At 42.4% G+C, this 23,053-nt stretch overlaps 1 protein-coding gene across 10 annotated transcripts in view; it reads right to left on the bottom strand.

The window, feature by feature from the left end:
- Nucleotides 1–23,053, bottom strand: part of arhgap44a (Rho GTPase activating protein 44a) — a 479,646-nt gene that overhangs the window by 215,340 nt on the left and 241,253 nt on the right. For all 10 annotated transcript variants that reach the window (XM_068058026.1, XM_068058032.1, XM_068058028.1 and 7 more), the window contains 2 exons: nucleotides 21,310–21,421; nucleotides 14,938–15,014 (listed from right to left, as the gene is read on the bottom strand). In XM_068058026.1, the coding sequence (XP_067914127.1) occupies nucleotides 14,938–15,014; nucleotides 21,310–21,421 (189 nt within the window). The remainder of the gene's footprint in view (nucleotides 1–14,937; nucleotides 15,015–21,309; nucleotides 21,422–23,053) is intronic.

Below are 23,053 nucleotides of genomic sequence, written 5' to 3'. Positions count from 1 at the left end.
ATCTTACCTACAACACAAAACTGTCCCTAGTTTGTCACTAATTGGCAATCTCACTTAAACAGGCCAAGGATGACAGGGTTAGGAACTGGAAAGCATTTCATGTTAGTGCAGTTAAGGGGTGCTTTCATGAGATTAGGGCTGAGGCACTTTTTTGAGGCAAAGCAGAAGAATTTCAGATCTGACTGTGCTTTAACTGGCCTGGGAGCACTTGCAGCTGACAAGGGTGCCTGAAATGGAACGAGTTCCATTTTTAACAACAAACATCCCTTCCCTTTATGAGCATAACTGAAAAGAAACTTAAAACATCGCAGTTATATCAGTCACATACTGATGAAGATATCACAAATTTATTTCCCTATAGTGGAATGTCAAACTTTACTTACATTTTAAAGATTTAAATGTAACATAGATTTTAAAAGATTTTCACCCTGGGAGTGATTTTAAAACACATCTCACAGGAACTGCTTTTGGTCCATTCCTGAAGTCCCATAAATTATCAAGCAACAACTACAAAGCTGCATTTCAATATATCACAGCACAGGCCTAACAGAACGAGTCCAACTCATTACCCAAAGTGGCCTCGGGAGAGGTGAAGAGAGCCATTTGTCTGGAATGGGGAACTGGGCCAAGTCTGAGTACAGCAATAGAAGTGGCATGAAAATAAGTACAAATCTAATAATCAAAAGAACCTTTCTGCACAGTTCCCCATTTTCTTGTTTGGTGTATAAGGCATTTACCGTCTAAATAAATGGCAACTCCCATTTTCATTCTTCTTATCATTTAATTTTTTTCAGGCATTGAAATCGACTTATGAGTGCAAAATTAGATCTGTTGGCAAGTTTTAAAGATCAACATTTTCGTCCAGATGCGCACACTCTTTCTAAAGTAGCCTACATGCTATTGCTCTTAAAAAAGGAAGAAAATGCTGATAAGTTGAAGAAATACTTGCTGGAACAACTCTTATAATATCAATGAACAGGGAGCTGAATTCTACAACTGAAGATAATCATATTACTAAAGTGAAGATCAAATCTTGATTGCTGCAATTTAAGAAAGTCTTCAAACATTTGCTGTTGTAGTTTAATTGAACATGATCCTTAATATAGCTGTTTGTAATCTGGGCTGCAAACATAATGAAATAGTCTTATTTATAAAATCTGTTTTACTCATGCTGTGCAAATTCTGAATGAAGTTATAACTTCATTAAAAAGCAGATTCATCATTCAATTTAACTGAATACAACATGAGTTTACAGCAGCCTCATTAGTTCTAACTACATTCTCTCACCCTCGAGTGATCACACACCTACCAGCAATTCAACTGTCACGTTCAAGTGAAAGGTTTAGGTCACCAAGCGTACTTGGTAACCTGTCCAAACCATCAAGATTTGTTATTATTGCAACCACTTGACCAATACTAATTTCAGCCCAACAAACTCAACTCCTCTAGGTTCAATGCACGAAAACTGTATGGGCCAACAACACAGCCAAGGAAAACTCAACTGTATGTCAAGTATTTAATCAGAAGTAGGCTCACATTTTTTGTAACACGTAATTTTGCAAGCAAATTGAACGGAGATGATTAAAACCTGGTTGTTATCCAATCTGTTCGAACCACCACTTGTAGGAAAATGTAATATACTGTTCAAATGTCACAGACAGCCCTAGTATCCAAACAACACAGTAATATGAGTATGCTGGTAGAACAGTAATGTCACCACTCTGAAGTGAACCCTTCAGGGCAGTAGTTTAGTCTTTAAATGTGTGTTGCAAAGTATGAGTGCACAATGTTATCTATGCAAATATAAATAAATTTGGACATATCTGTTGACTGTGAACACTCAAACTCTACAATGTCTCAGATCTCCCTCACTCCTTGGTCAAACATTCAGGCCAGGTCAGAGTTCAGAGAGCAAAATAGTATGCACCCCAGAAAGAGCAGCTATTACTCTATTCATTGGTAACTTGCTCCCTCTCCTGCACTGTGATTGCTCTCAATTTTCTTTGCTCACTATCACAGTCAACATCAGCCCTGGGAAATAACAGTAAGGGATGCAGGCGTAGGGAAATTGCCAGGTATCCAGTACCTGTTCCTCCTCTGCCATTTGCATGGAGCAGGGATCAACGGAGCAGCCAGTGGGGATCTGGGCAGGAACGGAGGCAAGAGGAACTCCTAGGCTAGCCAATGAGGTGACAGTAGGCCTGACATTTTAGGTAAATCTATTTAATAAAGAACCTTAAAGATTGAAATATGAACACAATAATAAAATCAGAATCTAGTGATCTGCCTGTATCTTGTAAATGAAGGAACAAATGAAATATTTTAAAACTAAAAATAAATTAATATTAAATAATTAAAAATAAATTGTCCAAAAATATATTTACATCCATGCCACTGGGATTCTACAGGTCAGATCCAATCCAGTGGGGTAATTTGATGGGGAAAGAATTGCTATATCAGAATGCTTTGGGCAAATACTCATATATTTTTGCCTGTGTGTCAGGTCATGAAATTACTCAACTGTAAACATGGATGTTTCGTAGACTAATAGCAGTATGGTCTTCAGTTTCATGTGAATATTCACAGCAGTATTTGGGTACAAGGAATGCAAAGTCACGGGCACACCATTACTATCACCTGAGAGGAAAAATATCCTTTCCAAACCATCAAACAACAAAACACATTCAACTAACTTAATCCTTTTGGTCAGGCAATGGCTGACTTTTTGTTTCTAGTTAGAAAAAAAATAAATGTACATTAATTAGAGGGACACTGACTGCACAAATCAAACACTGGCTTTCATGAGTTACGTCCACCAGCATCTTGCACCAAGTTTGCTGACAGAAACACCAGCAGGGTGCATACATTGACTTCACTGTCTACAGTAATGATGTCTGTGGGGCGATGTTGATGCCCCCACCTCTGTCTTGACAATCTGTTGGACCCATCAGCAGTCAAAGCAAGATAAAAGGAAATAAAAGCCACAATAACTAATGCGGTTTATAGCACAAGCTGCCTTTCAACTTATTCTAGCTGGCCTTGACTTACCTACCATTCTTTAGCAGTTTAAGTACTATGCGTAAAATCACTTGCAGTTATGCAAGTGAGCTATCCTTCAGAAACCAGGCTTCAAAGCATTCGGAGCTATAATTCAGATAAAAGAAAATAGCTTGCTTCAGAAACCTGTAAGCACTTCTCTCCAAACGATATAAATGATGGCTCAGTGTATTTGCCGGCGGGCGAATAAAATGGCGGCCTGCACAAAGAGCCGCCACAATTCCTAGCTCAGCGGCTCATTTAAATAGCCAGGGTGGCCCCGCGCTCCCCGATCACGTGGAGGGGGAGGGCTGTCCGTCCCCAGCAATGGCAACAGCTGCCTGTGCGCAGGCGCTGACACCATTTTTAAAGGGCTGTCTGCCCTACTGCGAAATTTAAATATTTAAAGGGAAATGGAATTAAAATAAATAAATACATCTCTTTTGCCCCTCTCCCACCCCTCCAACAACAATTAAAGTTAATTATTTGCTCTTTTCCCTCCAAAACACTTACCTTTACCATCTGACCTACAGCCCCCCAAACTGCACAAACTTTAAACTATAATCCTTCCCACCTTCCCCTACACCCATGATGCTAATTTGACTCCATTTCACCCTCTCCCGAACTGATAAACTTATCTCCCCCACTCCCCCCACCACAAGTGTTCCACCAAATTTCCCTAGAGGGGGATAGAAGGCGAGGCAGTGCCGGCCCCTGGGCTGAAGAACGCAGAAGGACAACAGGAGGCGGCATGAGATTAATTATTTCAGGTATTTTAATATATTTAAATATTTAAATTGCGGTCCCGTCGCTGAGTGGTGGGGGGAGGGGGGCCACCATGAGGCCTCGCCACCACCGGTAATATTGGACAGGGCACTGCCACGTCAAGGTCCATGGTGGGCCTCATCTGGGGCCATCTTCAGGCCCGCCCCCCCGACCCCCATGGATCGCAACATCGAGGGCTCCTTAAAATCCAGCCCCCTGTGTGTCTAATTATTACTTTTATATATCAGTTTGTCAAAATTTTAAAATATTTCATTTGTTCCTTCATTTACAAGATACAGGCAGATCACTCGATTCTAATTTTATCAAGTGTTCATATTTCACTCTTTAAGGTCTTTATTAAATAGATTTACTTAAAAAGGAAACCACAGGCAGGATCACAGCACAGAACAAGGGAAAATTCAGGTGGTCAGGCCTACTGTCACCTCATTACCTATCCTAAAAGTTCCCGTTGCCCCATTCTTCCTGAGATTCCCACTGGCTGCTCCGTTGATCCCTGCTCCATGCAAATGGCAGAGGAGGAACAGGTGCTGGATACCTGGCAATTTCTCTTCGCCTGCATCCCTTACTGTTGTTTCCCAGGGCTGGCGTTGCTTGTGGTAGTAGACCCAATGTCTCCTCAGTGGAGGAACAGAACTATGCAGAAACCTCCTCACCCTCGAATTGGGGCCAAGCAGTTAGCTGCTGAAGGCCTTGACCTTGATCAATGACTTCAATGGCAGCTTTAATGCTGTCTATGGGACACTTCTGCCCTTTTAAGGTCCCCTGTTACCTCTTCTGGTGCAGCACTGTTTGGAATCTGCTCTTTGTATTGGCAGGCTCCCCTTTGGTAGTGAGAATCCTGCTGCGCTAAGTGAATGACCCCTACACAGGGAAATGGCTCAGATCTGAATGGAAGTTTCTGACCACTGGAGCTCTGTTCTGAAGAGGAGAATCCGAGGCAATTATCAAACAGATGTAATGCTACTCAAAGCCTGGTAAGTTCAGGAAAAGGCACAGCAGCTGGGTTTAATTCAGCAACGAACACCACAATAAAACAGATAGAAAAATAATTTAATAAATTAGATTTCTTTGTACAGTTTCCACTACCAGCAATTTTGTTTATTAGAAATAACAACTATATTGTTTCTAGCAAAACAACAAGGCAAAGTTCTCATTCGCATATTGGCGCTTCAAACTCCCAGAACATCACCTATATCTATTTGTGCTCCGAAGATACACATTTCCTTTACATGTTACCCTTACTTCCTGTCTAATGTTTTTTGAGTAAATATTTCTAAGTTGTCAATGATCATGCTGCTTCATCAAAATCTTGCAGACCTCTCCACACTAGGGGGCATTGTTACTCATTACCATCATGTCTCCCACATCCTTTGCCTTTGGAACCCACAGAACTACAGTCTGTTCACACAGCTCAGGACACCAAGTACCATTGGACAGCCACCTTTTTACAAAACCAAACCAGATTCAAAACAGATTTAGATTTCTCACAGCATTTCTGTGTGCAGCTACAACACTGAATCAACCCTGCTTTGTACACCTTTTGTTTACACCCACTTGTTCCTGATCTCCTAATGCAGGGGTTGGCAACCTTTTTTACCTGAGGACCCTTTTTAAAAAAAACTGCCTAAAACAAAAACTATTGGGTGCCGCAAGAGGAAAATTTAGCTTTTCTAAACCGAATACATGGCAAATTGCCATGTCTTCCTGGCACATATAATAAACTAAATACATGCATTGAATTTATGTAGCAATAGAAAAAAAGAAATTAAATTAACTCTGAATTATCGCGCTTTTTGGCTTTTTAGCGTCTTAAATAATTTCTTCGTATCTCCTGCATATATATGTTCAGGTACTTAAATTAGCCTTCTATTCCCACAATAAAAATATGGCTGTTCCTTTTCTTGACTTAATTTGTTAGGCTTTTTTCATGATTACGTGATCCAACTGGAAATGTTTGGGAGCCGCAAATGTTAAAGAGCCGCATGTGGCTCTGTAACCGCAGGTTGCCGACCCCTGTTCTAGTGGCTTTGTTGTGCTAATGCTGGCCAGCCTCACTCCCTCCTTCTCCATCTCAGGATGACTGGCTCTGCCTGTTTCTAGTTCTCACTCTGCATTAATAAAATGCCTGCCAGCCCCTTTCCCACTGCTTCTATTCACTGCCTTCAATCCAGGCAGCAGGCACCTGCTCGAGCTCCCTTTTTTTAAAAATGATCTTTCTTTTAAAATGGTCTCGTTCTGTCTTTTTTTTTGTTTTTGTTTTTCCTGGAGCTCTCTATTTCATTTTTAATGGCCTAATTCTCCTTTGCTTATTTCCAGACTCTCTCTTTCTAATGGCCTATTTCTGCTGTTTTACTTACTTACCAAGCTCTCTCTTTAATTTTTAATGGCCTTGTTTTCCTCTGTTTTCCTGGGCTGTATATCTTCTTTTTTAAAGAAAAAATCTAACATTGCTTTCTGTCTTTTTCCTTGGTTCTCTGATCTTTGATGGTCCCAACTGCCTCTTTCTCTTTATTTTTTTTAGAAAGCCCTGTCCTGGTTAGTAAAAGTTCCACATGTATCATGCACATCTGACAAAACCCCTTGCATTTCAAACAGGGCACCTTCTAAACTCACATGGAGGATCTGCTAGATAGAGTCAAAAATTACACCCATAGATGGCTTTGAAAAGGAAATCTGGTTTGGTACAAAAATGTTAACAATATCAAGGGGAAGAAATTCTTTTGGGTACTATGGAGGCTTACCTTGATTCCCCTGGGGGAAGGCACTGTCACGGGCCAAGATATGCGTGACTCCATACAGCATTCTTAATGACATCTAAACAAGGGAGTTTCTCCATTATCGAGAAAAAAATTGCAGGGATCGGGAGAAAGGGCGGGGGGAGTGGGACTAAGTGAAAGAGCCAGCACAGAGATGATGGCCCGCATGGCCTCCTTCTGTGCTGTACTATTCTATGATTCCATGAATTCAACTTTTGCGGATAGAATGATTATACGAGCAGTTGCTCAGAGTTAAATAGATATGTGGTGTGATTTATTCTCATCATTTCAGTATGCCCTGGTATCAGTTTAAGTATCTAATAAATTCAATGTTATGTATATCTCGAGTGATTCCAAAATTCTAATTCAAAGTAGATGTGTCATTCTTGCTACTTCAAGTTGTAAATCTGACTACATCATTTTCAGAAGGGCTCGAGCCCATTTGCAGCAGCTTTGTAAAAGTGAAACTGAAATAAATCAACATGCATATAGAGTGCATGCACTTAGCAATCAAGAGTCTTAAATCAATGTTCTAGACCACACTCAGCTGCTCAATATGGGTTTCACAGCTCAAGATTATGTGGCTGATTTTCACTTTCCATGGATAGTAATTTAACTGTAACATGAGTTTCACTAAATCAAAGTTCAACTTAAATAGCACCCACTGCATCACAGAAGGATGAATTCCATTATGAATAGCTGACTGATGACTGTGCATTGTAACAGCATACCCTCTGCAACACCTTTACAAACACGGTGGTATGTGAATCACTTGTCAGTTGTAAAAATCAAAGCAGCACAGCGCTTGCATTTTAGAAGTATAAGTGATCCAGATCTTAATTTCATTAGAGAAAGCTACAAGTGCAGAACATAAAATCAAAGCCAGTCAGTTACCTTACCACATCTTGTCACATTTTTGGTTTCGAGTGAACAAGGTATACATAATGTTGAATTTATTAGATACTTAAATCGATACCAGGGCATACTGAAATTAGGAGAATAAATCACACCAACATACCTCTGAGCAAATACTCATATAATCTTTCAGTCAGCAAAAGTTTTATTCAGAGAATCATAGAACAGCGCAGCACAGAAGGAGGCCATTCAGCCCATCAATTCTGTGTCAGCTCTTTTGAAGAGCAATCCAGTAATGTTACTGCACTGCTCCTTCCCAAATCTATGCAATGTTTTTTCTCCTTCAACTATTTATCCAATTCCCTTTTGAAGGCTTTTGTTGAATCTGTATCCTCCACCTTATCAGGCAGCACAATCCAAATCCGAAACACTTATGTAAAAAAGCTTTTCCCCATGTTGCCTTTGTTCTATTACCAATCACCTTAAATCTGTAACCTCTGGTTATCGATTCTTCAGCCATTGGAAACAGTTTCTCTTTATTTATTCTATCTAAACTCTTCATTATTTTAAACACCTCCATCAAATCTCCTCTTACCCTTCTCTGCTCTAAGGAGAACAACCCCAGTTTCTCCAGTCTAACCACCCACTTGATTGAGAGAAGGACAGGATTGGCAGCTAAATGTTCCAGGATTTAGAAGCTTCAGGTGGGATAGAGGGGGATGTAAAAGGGGTGGGGGAGTTGCATTACTTGTTAAGGAGAATATCACAGCTGTACTGCGGGAGGACACCTCGGAGGGGTCATGCAGCGAGGCAATATGGGTGGAGCTCAGGAATAGGAAGGGTGCAGTCACGATGTTGGGGGTTTTCTACAGGCCTCCCAACAGCCAGGGGGAGGTAGAGGAGCAGATATGTAGACAGATTTTGGAAAGATGTAAAGGTAACAGGGTTGTAGTGGTGGGTGATTTTAACTTCCCCTATATTGACTGGGACTCACTTAGTGCGAGGGGCTTGGATGGGGCAGAATTTGTAAGGAGCACCCAGGAGGGCTTCTTGAAACAATATGTAGATAGTCCAACTAGGGATGGGGTCGTACTGGACCTGGTATTGGGGAATGAGCCAGGCCAGGTGGTCGGTTTCAGTAGGGGAGCATTTCGGGAAACATAATTCCATAAGTTTTAAGGTACTTGTGGATAAGGATAAGAGTAGTCCTCGGGTGAAGGTGCTAAATTGGGGGAAGGCTAATTATAACAATATTAGGCAGGAACTGAAGAATTTAGATTGGGGGCGGCTGTTTGAGGGTAAATCAACATCTGACATGTGGGAGTCTTTCAAATGTCAGTTGATTAGAATCCAGGACCAGCATGTTCCTGTGAGGAAGAAGGATAAGTTTGGCAAGTTTCGGGAACCTTGGATAACGCAGGATATTGTGAGCCTAGTCAAAAAGAAAAAGGAAGCATTCATAAGGGCTGGAAGGCTAGGAACAGACGAATCCCTTGAGGAATATAAAGACAGTAGAAAGGAACTTAAGCAAGGAGTCAGGAGGGCTAAAAGGGGTCATGAAAAGTCATTGGCAAAAAGGATTAAGGATAATCCCAAGGCTTTTTATACGTATATAAAGAGCAAGAGGGTAACCAGGGAAAGGGTTGGCCCACTCAAGGACAGAGAAGGGAGCCTCTGTGTGGAGCCAGAGGAAATGGGCGAGGTACTAAATGAGTACTTTGCATCAGTATTCACCAAAGAGAAGGACTTGGTGGATGATGAGTCTAGGGAAGGGAGTGTAGATAGTCTCAGTCATCTCATTATCAAAAAGGAGGAGGTGTTGGGTGTCTTGCAAAGCATTAAGGTAGATAAGTTCCCAGGGCCTGATGGGATCTACTCCAGAATACTAAGGGAGGCAAGGGAAGAAATTGCTGGGGCCTTGACAGAAATCTTTGCATCCTCATTGGCTACAGGTGAGGTCCCAGAGGACTGGAGAATAGCCAATGTTGTTCCTTTGCTTAAGAAGGGTAGCAAGGATAATCCAGGAAATTATAGGCCGGTGAGCCTTACGTCAGTGGTAGCGAAATTATTAGAGAGGATTCTTCGGGACAGGATTTACTCCCATTTGGAAACAAACAAACTTATTAGCGAGAGGCAGCATGGTTTTGTGAAGGGGAGGTTGTGTCTCACTAATTTGATTGAGTTTTTTGAGGAAGTGACAAAGATGATTGGTGAAGGAATGGCAGTGGATGTTATCTATATGGACTTCAGTAAAGCCTTTGACAAGGTCCCTCATGGCAGACTGGTACAAAAGGTGAAGTCACACGGGACCAGAGGTGAGCTGGCAAGATGGATACAGAACTGGTTCTGTCATAAAAGACAGAGGGTAGCAGTGGAAGGGTGCTTTTCTGAATGGAGGGATGTGACTAGTGGTGTTCCGCAGGGATCAGTGCTGGGACCTTTGCTCTTTGTAGTATATATAAATGATTTGGAGGAAAATGTAGCTGGTCTGATTAGTAAGTTTGCGGACGACACAAAGGTTGGTGGAGTTGCGGATAGTGATGAGGATTGTCAGAGGATACAGCAGGATATAGATCGGTTGGAGATTTGGGCAGAGAAATGGCAGATGGAGTTTAATCCGGACAAATGTGAGGTAATGCATTTTGGAAGGTCTAATGCAGGTGGGAAGTATACAGTAAATGGCAGAACCCTTAGGAGTATTGACAGGCTGAGAGATCTGGGCGTACAGGTCCACAGGTCACTGAAAGTGGTAATGCAGGTGGATAAGGTAGTCAAGAAGGCATACGGCATGTTTGCCTTCCTCGGTCGGGGCATAGAGTATAAAAATTGGCAAGTCATGTTGCAGCTGTACAGAACTTTAGTTAGGCCACACTTAGAATATTACGTGCAATTCTGGTCGCCATACTACCAGAAGGACATGGAGGCTTTGGAGAGGGTACAGAAGAGGTTTACCAGGATGTTGCCTGGTCTGGAGGGCATTAGCTATGAGGAGAGATTGGATAAACTCGGATTGTTTTCACTGGAACGACGAAGGTGGAGGGGTGACATGATAGAGGTTTACAAAGTTATGAGCGGCATGGACAGAGTAGATAGTCAGAAGCTTTTTCCCAGGGTGGAAGAGTCAGTTACTAGGGGACATAGGTTTAAGGTGAAAGGGGCAAAGTTTAGAGGGGATGTGCGAGGCAAGTTCTTTACACAGAGGGTGGTGAGTGCCTGGAACTTGCTGCCGGGGGAGGTGGTGGAAGCAGGTATGATAATGATGTTTAAGAGGCATCTTGACAAATACATGAATAGGATGGGAATAGAGGGATACGGTCCCTGGAAGTGCAGAAGGTTTTAGTTTAGGCAGGCATCAAGATTGGCGCAGGCTTGGAGGGCCGAATGGCTGTACTGTTCTTTGTTCTTTGTAATCCCTCATCCCTGGAACCATTCTAATAAATCTCTTCTGTACCCTCTCCAAAGCCTTCACATCCTTCCTTTGTACTCTATCCTTCTATTAAGCTCGGGATCCCATATGCTTCATTAATTGCTAAGTTTACCTGTCCTGCCATCTTCAAAGATTTGTGCACAAACACACCCAGGTCTCTCTGTTCTTGTACCCCCTTTAAAACTGTACCATTTAGAATGCATGGTCTCTCCTCATTCTGCCTTCCAAAACGTATTTGCTCACACTTTTCTGCATTGAATTTCTTCTGCCACGTGTCCATCCATTCCATCGGCCTGTCTGTGTCCTCTTGAAGTCTATTACTATCTTCCTCACTGTTAATTACACTTCCAAGTTTTGTGTCATCCGCAGATTTTGAAATTGTGCCCTGTAGCCGCAAGTCCAAATCATTAATGTGCATGTAATGTATATTCTTGTGGCATAAGAGTTCAGCCATCTTGTGTTCTGCTCTGAGCTAAAGCTACTCAGTGAGGGCCTCTGGCTTCTAGTGATGGTAAAAACTGTTGCAGCTGAACTTCAATTCAGTGACCCAACTCTTCCCATAGTTGCAAAACTACTTTGAGAAACCAGTTCTTACCAAGTGAGGTCAAAGTGTACTAGAGTATAATGGTCCTGTCTTTATTAAAAAGGCATTGACATGTGAGAGAAAACAAAAGTCCTGTAATCTCTGAATGAGATCAGTGTGCAACAAGACACAGTGGTCCTTTCCCATCTGACTGCAACAAGGGTGTGGCACTCGGGTCTCTGAACAAGTTCAGCGTGCAATGGAACACAAGCATCCTTTGCCAATAGAGTTATATCAGCGTGTGCAAGAATACTCCTTTCCCATTATTACACAAAACAGGGTATGCCCATTGGAAAGGCCATTCCAGCTGCTTAGGCCTTCTAAACACATCAGGAGTGGGAGTGGGTGGGGGAGTTCTGAAAATGTTTGAGTGCATTCAGACGATCAGCAACTTTGGTTCACTACAGTGCAGGTCTCAGTAAGAAAATTTCAAAACCTATAGTGAAGCAATCAATTTCAAACCCCAGAAATCTTAGTTACCCCAAGGTCAGGTGACTTCGGGCTAGATGGGTCTATATTTATGATGTAAATCTGTGCCAGCACATTATTCATGTAATATCCTGGAAACTCATGTGAGTGGGGCTTTTGTATTGAGGCAGAGTATGCAAATGAGCAGCAGGGGTTTTTTTGGCAAACACTATCTCAGAAGCGGCACAAATAATTGAGGAATTTTGTATGTAGAGAAGTTTCAACATAAAACCAGCATAAAGCAGCTGTGTGCCATAATCATCCTGAAACTTTTCAGGACATTCTGGGTCATTATGTAAAATACCTCATAACTTTCTGTAGACACCTGAACCATCTAGATATTTTCACGATGACATCTGACAAAACATCTGGTTATTATGCCAGTAATGAGGATGCTGTTCCACAGGATTAATTTTCCTCTGCTCCAGTTCAATTGTTAGTAATGTGCGCTGTGTATGATTTTACTGATATTCCCTATCACTAGAACATCCCAATTTCTTTTCCTGCCTTCAAAATTTCACAAATATAATTGCCCCATCCCTGCATGAAGTAATTAAAAAGACAACCATGTCTTAATCAGAGAACACATCAGGGACCTATAGAGTATGATACTTATTCAATAATTCAATATGATATACTGATAGCAGCAGACATTCTTAACATTGTCATTTATGTTTTTCCATCAAATCAGTTTAATTGGATATATTATTACTAATGTCATTAGCTGGCAATAGAACTCTGTTGCTGCATATGTTAAGACTCAATCCCCATGGATCTCCAGGTCTCCAGACTGTATTGTTACTGCTCCCCAGCTTCCTGTCCCAAACCTACAGCTATCAGCTTCAGACTTTATTTCTGGCATCTCTGAACCCTAGACTGACATATATACCCATGTCTGTCCACCCCGGACTGTGTCATTTTTGTGTTCTGATGCCAGATTTCACTAATGCTGTAAACACGTTGGAAGACACACCACACAATATTAATATAGACTGCAGCTCCAATAACGGTACCATTGGAAGTAATACTACTTTCAAAAATAATTACTTTATACTATGTACTGGCCTGGTGATGGCTGTGATCTTTGAAGAAAATTACAACTGTAATTTTTGCAAACAATAGCAGAACTGGGCCTTTTTTCCTGCTTTGTACAGACGACCACATTTCATTGTCATTTTCCAGCCCCATGCCTCACTAACATGTCCTGGTCCCAACCGTCCCTATTGCTTCCTCTGTTTCCCTGCTCACTCTACTCCTGCCCACTCCTTGCCAGTCCAGGAGAGCCCTACTTGTCCCAGCCTCAGGTATTTCAGGCCATTCTAATCACTTGCGTCCTCCACACTCACCGCCTGCTGTTCTGTGCGATCACCGCCTCTTGACCTTGAGCAGGCTCCCTTCTCGCTGCTCATTTGCTTCTTTCTTATCTGGCCTTCCGCCCCCGGCATCTCCACTCTTTCCCTCAACTCTCTCCAGGAAAGGAGTCCAGGAGCAGGGCTCGGTACTGAGATGCAGTGGCCTTGGGCAGGCAAACACAGCAAAATGACATATACACCCGTGTCTGAGCTATGAAATGATCAAAGCCTTGAGTCTGTCCATAGGAGACAGTGAGTTTTAAATTCCCCCCATAAAGAGAGGAAAGGAAAATACGTGAGAGACAAAGAAAGTGGGAAAAATAAGGACAATATGAAGGAAGGAGCGAATCAGAACTAAGAGAGAGAAATGTTTAAATCACATACAGAAAAATTGGGAAAAATATTGAAGAGAGAGAAGTACTTAAAGAGAGAATTATAGACAGAGGGACAGAGTCTGAACAATAGTCAGAGACAATCCGATACACTGAGATGTATGTCAGAACATATGACAATAACAGACAGGAATAGACCCTTTGTCCATCCAGCCTGTCCCACATAACTCTGATGCTTTGTACATTCCCCACCACACTTACCCAATTGGAGAAGCAATAAACCAGATAAAAAGTCAGACCAATTGCAAGGTGGGGGGGTGGGGAGGGGTGTTGGTGTCTGAAACTTGGAAAATTCCTCTTCGACTCCTGGAGGTCATCATAACTAGTTCAGGAGACCACTCTGGCCGTGATAATTCTATGCAGTTACTCCCTTTTCTAAGAGGTGAGCTCCAACCAGAAATGAGTCCCACTCTTGTCTGAAGGCATTTAGAAAATCATTATTCACTGCATGAGTCACTGCATGAGTTCCACAGGCCCACTATTCTCTGGGAATCTAACCTAGTTCCAGCCTATTACTTGAGAAAGTGATCCTTTCTAACCTACTTAGTTGACTCATGAGAGAAAATATGTATGAAGCATACTGGAAGGAACAGAGGAAGAAAGAAGGGTTCAAGGCAAACAAAAAGACAAAGAAAGGAAAACACAAACAATTAAAGAATGGAAATGAAGAGAGAGCCGCTTTTATTTATTTATTCACAGGATTTGGGTGCCACTAGCAAGGCCAGCATTTATTGTCAATCTCTAATTGCCTTTGAGAAGATAATGGTGAGTTGCCTTAGTGGTTTGCTAGGCATTACACAGGGGAGGTAAGAGTCAACCAGATTAGTGTGGGTTTGGAGTCCTATACAGACCAAACTGGGTAAAGACAGCAGGTTTCCATCCCTAAAGGTCATCAGTGAACCAGTTGGGTTTTCACAACAATATGTTGTAAAATGGTTACCATTACTGATAAAAACTTTTTATTCCAAATTTATCTGATAACTGATTTCAATTCACAAACTGCCATGGTGAGATTTTAAACTCATGTCTCTTGATTAGTAGTCCAGGCCTCTGGTAACATAACCACTGTGCTACCACACCCATATCATATTCCTTATTTTTCACATTAAGATTCCCATCACACACTATGTTGATGTCAGGTGACCTCAATAGTTAAATCATTCAGATAAGACTTGTTTTGATGTTTCAGTGAATAATGCCACTGAAAAAAGGTACAATAGTTTAAATCTCACAAATGAAACTGTCAAAGTTAGATCGGGAAAAAAGGAATAATCATGGTTACCGTGTTCTAGCTGAATCCATGTCCAATACTAGTTTCGCTAAATGTTTTCTCTGTTTTTGGATATTAGGAATGTCCACCTAAGGAATAGAAAAAAAAAACTATTCATTCTCTTTTCCTACCAATAGAAGATTATCTGGCTTAATAAAAATGGTAACGTAGTTTTGATATCATATTTCTTCTCTTTCAAATTAAGATTCCCATCACGTACTATGTGAAAGTCAGACAACCGCAACAGTAAAATCATTCAGATAAGAAGTCTTATTGCTGCACGTGACCTTCTCTATCATACTGTTTATTCAGTGCACCTGTATGAAACCATGGGCTGAATTTTATCGGCCCCGGGCGACGAGATTGGAGGCGGGAGGACGGGGCACAGTAAAATAGCAAGGGAACTTGTTATAACACAACCCTGACATGTTCCCACTGCCAGCCAATTTTTTGGGAGGTGGTCGACTGCAGGGTCAAGAGCGCGTGCAGTGGCAGTGGGCAGGCAATTAAGCCTGTTGAGAAGCCAATTGAGTGCGATTTTGAGCAGCTTTTAAAATTTTACCAGGCTCGAAAGGGATCCACAGAGGTTCAGCATTCCACCAGTTATAAGGAGGCAAGAGCTCAGCGACAGGTGAGTGGTGGTTGGAGGTAGAAGCCATTGAGAGCAGCAGCGTTTCAACACAGGAAGGTTGAGAGGCAGTAAAGCACGGGAGGGAGAAGCAGGAGGCATTGCCAAGTGGGCAAACATATCAGAGGCAGATTGTAGGAAGGGTCCCTCCGAAGTGCAACTCATGCCTGTGGAGTTAGGAGAGTTAGAGAGAGGCTTCAGACCTGAGCATCAATTATCAATGTGTCTCATGCACTCAGATTTTGTCTCCTCCAGTGAGGAGGAGAATGAGAGAGACAGACAGGTGCAGGCACAGGAAGAGAGGCTGCAACCCCCAGAGGAACAGCAGGATCATGAGAGTGAAAGGGGACATGGACATGGAGGGCGGAGATGGCCACAATTGGAGGCTGATGGTCACAGAAGGCACAGCCGAGCCAAAAAGGGTTTACCAGCAAAGAATCTACTACATGGAGATGTCGAAGCATCAGTGTCTACAAAGACTGAGGCTGTCCAGGCAGGTGGTGTCGGAGCCATGCACAATTCTTGCGGAGGATTCAAAGCCAGTGGGATGTGGTGGCCACCCACTGCCTGTGGCGCTGAGGGTCACTAAAGCCCTCAAACCTTTACGCCTTATGATCATTCCAGGTATTATCTGGAGACATCTGTGGGGTCTCCCAGTCAGCAGCACATAGCTATATCAAGCTGGTCACGGATGCCTTGTACCAGAGGGAAGGCTAATACATATACTTTTACACAGATCAGACCAGTCAGGCCGAGAGCCATTGGATGCAGGGCCATTGCTGGTGCAGTGGGTAATCAACTGCATGCATGTGAACATCAAGGCTCCCAAGGAGCAGCCAGGACCCCTTGTCAACAGGAAGCATTTCCCCTCACTGAATGTACAGTATGCGACTGCCGCAAACAGATCCTGCAGGTGTGTGAAAGTTTCCTGGGAAGCTGTCATGACTTTTTAATGCTGAAATAGTTCGAGGTGCCTCAGTTTTTCAGGCCACCTGATTGCCTCCATGGATACTGGGTAACAAGGGCTATGTTCAGAAGACTTGGCTCCTTACACCTGTGCAGCACCCTTACACAGAGGCAGCGGATACCTATAAGCAGTGCCACACCACCACAAGGGCAATTACTGATCAGCCCATAGGCCTGCTGACAATAAGGTTCCATGCCTGGATAGGTCTGGTGCAGCCCTACAGTACATGCCATCAAGGGTCTCATGTATCTTGGTGGTATTGCAGTGTCCTGCGCAACCTGGTGCTCTAGAGGGGAGTAGCCTTGGAGAATGAGGATCTCCTTGAGTATGCGCCCTACTCCGAGGAGGAGTAGGATCTGAAGGGGGCTCAAGACCAGGCAGCCAACGTCAACACACCGGACTGGCCGATGTCAACGGGTAGTGACATGCATGCCAGGGAGACACACGAGTCACTCATACAGACACTTTTCTCCTGAGCCTATCTTAAACACTTATGTAAGTGCTTCACTTCTCTCCCTTACACAGCCTTGTTGGCCTTTCTTTAATTGCCCTTCCCATCTCAACTGACCCGTCATGAAAGGGCGCTAAGGCATACAGTCACTATTACCCTCCTGCAGTGCAGAGCTTCTCCTTCCTTCCTTCTCAGGGACTCACCAGCCGGTGACAGCCCAATGCTGCAGAAACGAGCGCTTGAGACATCAGCTGAAGCAAAACAACTTTTTATTTTCAACCATACCCACTCCCACCCCCCCCCCCACCCCCAAACCTTCTCCCACCCAGCATGAGGGGGGTTAAAATTACCCCCATTGAGTTTGTGCATAAATGCATCATACTTAGTGTTTACCCAAAGTATTATTTTCCTGAGATTCTGTATATTATCAACATGCTGTCAGCTGAAGTCGGGTTATTAAATGACTAGGGCATTCAGTTAGCCTAATGTGCTTGCTTACACTAAAACTACCAGAATAGAGATTTTCCATATCACAGACTTCATGCTTGATATTCCAGTCTGGCCTGATTGCCGGTGGAAGCATGGTGGATTTGGACTTCCACCACGAAGGCAGGCCCCAGGAGAATATTGGCCACCGGGAGCAGGAAGTGGCTGCTGCTGCAAGATTCTATCACCTGCAGAAGCTTAAAGGGGCAGGCCTTATCCCCATCTTTCACCATATAGCTGCTTCCACTCAGAATCACAACTTCCACCAATAAGGGACATAAGATGCAATGATATATAAAAGTACTAGCTGTGGGCATTTCAAGTTCCTTCAGTATTCTCTATTGCCTACAATACAGAGCATCTGTTGTACCAGTTACATCCAGCATGACTGAAACGGTAATGATTTGAATTATGACATATGGTGTCACACCATCATCACTGCCTGATTCAAATGCACCCATTCATATTTGGGTAGCTGTTTCCAGCAGAAGTCAACATCCATAAAAATGAGCAGAGACACGGTGTATTGCTCCCTGCTTTTTTTGCATCCACACTCAATGCATTCATATGAAATGACTTAGCCATCTGTTTTAATGCAGGCGTTAATCCACCAAAAATGCCTGTTTAACTAGCAAAGTAATTTGATTTGAATGTATTGAGGATTCATAAGGTGAAATTATACAACATCATTTCCAAGCTCTCGGTTTTAGCTTCCTGCTGCAAATTCAAAGAATCATAGAATGGTTACAGCACAGAAGGAGGCCATTGGGCCTGTCGTGTCTGTGTCAGCTCTCTGTAAGAGCAACTCAGTTAGTCCCAGTCCTCCACCCTTTCCCCGTAGCCCTGTAAATTTTCTCTCTTCAGATGCTTATCCTATTCCCTTTTGAAAGCCATGATTGAATCTGCCTTCACCACACTCTCAGGTAGTGCATTCCAAATCCTAACCACTCGCCGTGCAAAAAAGCTTTTCTTCATGTTGCTGTTGGTTCTTTTGCCATTCACCTTATATTTGTGTCCTCTGGTTCTCGACCCTTCGGCCATTGGAAACAATTTCTCTCTATCTACTCAGTCTCATGATTTTAAACAGCTCTATCAAATCGCCTCTCAACCTTCTCTTCTCTAAGGAGAACAACTCCAACTTCTCCAATCTATCCAGGTAACTGAAATCCCTCATTCCTAGAACCATGCTCATAAATCTTTTCTGCCCCCTCTCTAAAGTCTTCATATCCTTCCTAAAGTATGGTGCCCGGAATTGGACACAATAGTCCAGTTGAGGCCGATCCAGTGTTTTATAACTTCATCATAACTTCCTTGCTTTTGTACTCTATTCCTATGAACATACGAATTAGGAGTAGGACTCTATTTATAAAGAGCTGGCGGGCAGCCATAAAGACAGGGCTAAATTGTGGCGAGTCGAAGAGACTTAGTAGTTGGCAGGAAAAAAGACAGAGGCGCAAGGGGAGAGCCAACTGTGCAACAGCCCCAACAAACAAATTTCTCTGCAGCACCTGTGGAAGAGCCTGTCACTCCAGAATTGGCCTTTATAGCCACTCCAGGCACTGCTTCACAAACCACTGACCACCTCCAGGCGCGTATCCATTGTCTCTCGAGATAAGGAGGCCCAAAAGAATTTATATGCCTCTATTTAAAAATGGAAGATACAGATAAGTATTTCTTAAGTAAACTCCTTCTAAAGGAGAAATGATATTCTAATGTAGCTGTCACATTCAGAATTATGGAACTGGATTTTAGATGTTCTTCTCTGTCTTGCCACCTCTCTCTCTGCTTTCAAAAGCCTGCTCAAAAACCTCCTCTTCAACCACACCTTCGGTTCCCCTGCCTAGCCTCGCCATTTTTGTCTCGTTTTGCCATGTTGGTTTCACTGTATTTGTCTCCTCCTTACTGCTCAGAGATGTCTTCCTGCATGTGAGGAATGCTACATAAGAGGACAAGGTCATATCAATTACACACACAATACAGAAAGCCCAGCGGTTCCTTTCTGGAGTTGAAGACTCTCAACTATTTTTTCTGTTCTATAGACTACCTCTGCATGACCCTGTTTTTAGATGTTATAATGCCAACTAAACTTTAATACAACACTTTTAGTTTGCTTTGGAACCTCCGAGAATTTACAATCAAATGGTGAGCACTGAAAACCTCAGTGTGACCGTCTGCAGCAAGAGATGATTTCAAGCAGCTCATTGAAATTTTAAAGTTAAAACACATAAAATTTGTGTTGGAAACAAATGGAACTAAGAACAGTCTGGTCTCAGGCATCAGACTGGGACAAAATTCTTGACAGCAACTTTTTCATGTGCACAAGAGCAGTGTGGCAGAAACTAATCACAAAGAAAGGAGATAAAAATGGAGAGACACAGCATGAGAGCAGCACATAGGAAAAAAGAACACAACTAAATGTGTGTTTCTTCTGCATTAATATTTTGGGAATTGATTTTTTTGCTCATTTGGCTGATTCACACTGTCTGATCAACATCCAGTGCATGACTTTGGGCCTACGACTGACGTCACTTACAGCTCCCTGCTGAATATGGAGGTTTGAAATTAGACAACGTTTTAAATATCTTGTACAGTTGAGCCGTATTTTTTTTTTAGCGTTTTTTAAAACTGCGTTCAAGTGGCTTCTCCACATTGAAAATATTCCCCATTCATTAACCATAACATTTCTCACAGTTTCTCAGTTCATTTCTTGCAGTGAAATCCCCTCTGTGTGCCAATTTGTTTGGAACCTCTTCCTGTAACCCTGATTGCCTTGGTTTGAACTTGGTCCCGAATTCTCCTCCACAATCCCCCCAAAACCTGGTGGGATCAATGGGAGAATAACGGAAAGGGTGGGTAGTGCGGCCTATCGCTACCTCACTATCTTGATGTGAATTCCCTCCTACTGCTGGTGGCCACTCCTTGTCTGCCTGCAAATAATGTGATGGGGTGGGGTCTGATTCTTCAGTGTTCGCCCTACTTTCCACTACTTCCCAGGACGGCCAAGGGAAGGTGGCAGCTAACCCCAAAAAGCACCGGTTATGATCCTGAGTTTTTCTAATGAAGGGAAATAGGTCCGTCGTGGCCTTCCCTCTCTCTATTACAGCCTAAATACATTCTTAAGTAGCCTGGGTCACTGCTTTCACCTACTAGGATGTCAATGTTCCCACCCTAGGGCACCTCTGCCCCTTTGACTGCCATTCCTGGTGCTGTAGCAGCTCCAGCTAAAGCATCACTGAGATTTTGCAGCTGGCTAATGACTAGATCGCCATGCCTATTAGATGAATCATGACCCAGGAAACTGGGTTGGGGTTCCAGTAATGTCAGAGGGACAGGTATAAGTCCCAATTTGCTGGAACACCACTGCTGGGAGGATAATCCCGGCCTTGATCTCAGAAAAACATAAAACTTAACATTTTGCTTTAATTCATCTTTCCAACATTACAAATTAGTTTTCACTTTAGATCTGTATCTAGCCATCCTTTGCTGAATGTACTAGCTAAATGGTCAGAGTACAAACGTATTCTGATGAATGGTCCACATCCAAAAAGGCTAATGGGGTAGAAATTTGCATATGTCCTTCCGTTCACTCAGCGTAACTTCAGCGGAAGATCGTCTGAAGCCCTGGTGGTGGCCATTTATGCCGTTTCTACAGGCTTTCCTTCAGAGTTATGACAGGGGATTGGGGAGAAAGCCCTACAAAAATTCTACCCCAGTCTGTCTTTTTTCTTCAAGAATGTTGACCTGTTGTGTACTTCAACATTTTTTGTTTTTATTTCAGATTTTTGGCATTTGCCATTTAGTTTTACTTTACGTTTTCCCGGCTGTCCAGGATAATCTCAGCGTATTTCTTACCTCAGCTAACACAAACAGTGGTTCTATCACATCCCGTTCTATCTGCAGCTCAAAGAGGATGAGTTCCTGCGCTAGTCTGTCCTCTGTGTCACCACACATCTTCAGCATCTTCCTGTGGAGAAAGAGGACACAGGCCATATTATGTAGAACTCATACTGCAGAAATAATTATTACAAATGTGCTACAATATGATGTAATATCAAGTAATCTTTCTCACTAAGTTTATTTTTAGCTATAGCAAAAGCAACAGGGATTCCAATTACATATTTCCAACCTTCCAGAAATGATACAACTATTTTTTGTAGCATGTGTAGGCTTCCATTTCTGTACAAAGTGAGCTATAGGTCACTTGGAAGATCTTCAATTAGTCTTTTTTTTTACCAGACACACTGACAATACAATGTCTCGGGATTTAGTAGATTGTATAACTATTAAACTTGCCTGTGGAACTCTCACCCTGACCGGTTATTTGCAGGAACTCTGCTGTAAATGAAAGTTTAGCCATCACTTACTGCAACATGTTTGCTCAAACATGCCTATGGAGTAGGTTATTTGTTGCCTATCAGTATTTAAAGAAATATCAGCGTCACACAAAATTGTTAGAATTTCATCCTTGTTACAATGATTCCCACTGTAGCCTATTACAGCAACAAACAACTGAAGCGAGTGAAACTCTCAGATTCTGAGACTTATAACAGAGCCTATGGCCCATTTGTTACTTTTTTCAAATCCGTGGCCCTCAGTGGACCTCGTACTCCAATTGCTATCCTTCCATTTACAACCAGTTCAATATTGCTGAAAAAGGGGTTCAGAGTATTCTCTCTACCAAAATCAGATTAATTGTTCATTTGTCTCATTTGCTGCTCATGGGACTTTGCTTGGTGCACATTGGCTGTCATGTTCGCTGACATAACAACACTTCAGAAAGTAATTCATTGGCTCTGAAACACGTTGTGATAGCCCAAGGTGATAAGATGCTACATTAATGCCAAGTTCTTTCTTTCTTTTGCACTCCAATGTCAGAAAGTGATGTTATTGAAGTGGGATTGCTGCAGCACTCCCCAGGACAAGTCTACCATTTTAACAGAAACCCTTCACATGCTTTGAACATCAGCCTAACCCTGACTTTTAATAGTGTCGCTATGAACAGCAAATTGTAACAATGTTAAAAATATTTTGTGTTTTTCCACATATCTCTTTTAGGCATTAGCAGAAAATTCCTGTGCAAGCCGATGTAGAGGGCAGGTTTGGAAAATAATTTTAATGCACAGATCTCCTCACGTACACTTTGTTAAAATGTATAGGGGCCGACAGTATGATGAATATGAGTCCTTACAGCAAGCCCACAGCTATAGAGACTAAGATCATTTTATTCTTGGCTTGGCATCATTCTCTACATACAGTATAAATGTTCTAGCTTCGTGCAAATATTAACAATTGGGCATTCAGCCATTCCATGCTGCAGCTAACAGCCTGGCCAAAACTAACAAAATATATCATACTGGGTGGGTCCAACTGAAAGCTAGCCTACAAATTGTGCACCAGCTTTGGGTTTTTAACTACCAAGCTTAATTTTCAGATGTCTGAACCCAAAACTTATTTTGAATTTTAGTTTGTAAGCACTTTAAAATATTTTAGCAGTGCGATACTAACCTGTGCCTAATGCATAAATTATATTGCATCACATGTCTGAGACTGGGAGCTGTACAATGCGACTCGCAACCACCAGCACCATATTTATTCT

The sequence above is a fragment of the Heterodontus francisci genome, chromosome 26 (assembly GCF_036365525.1).
Source record: "Heterodontus francisci isolate sHetFra1 chromosome 26, sHetFra1.hap1, whole genome shotgun sequence".
NCBI classification, from domain to species: domain Eukaryota; kingdom Metazoa; phylum Chordata; class Chondrichthyes; order Heterodontiformes; family Heterodontidae; genus Heterodontus; species Heterodontus francisci.
The sequence above is the reverse complement of the archived record's forward strand: the minus strand, read 5'-3'. Positions and strand labels throughout refer to the sequence as shown.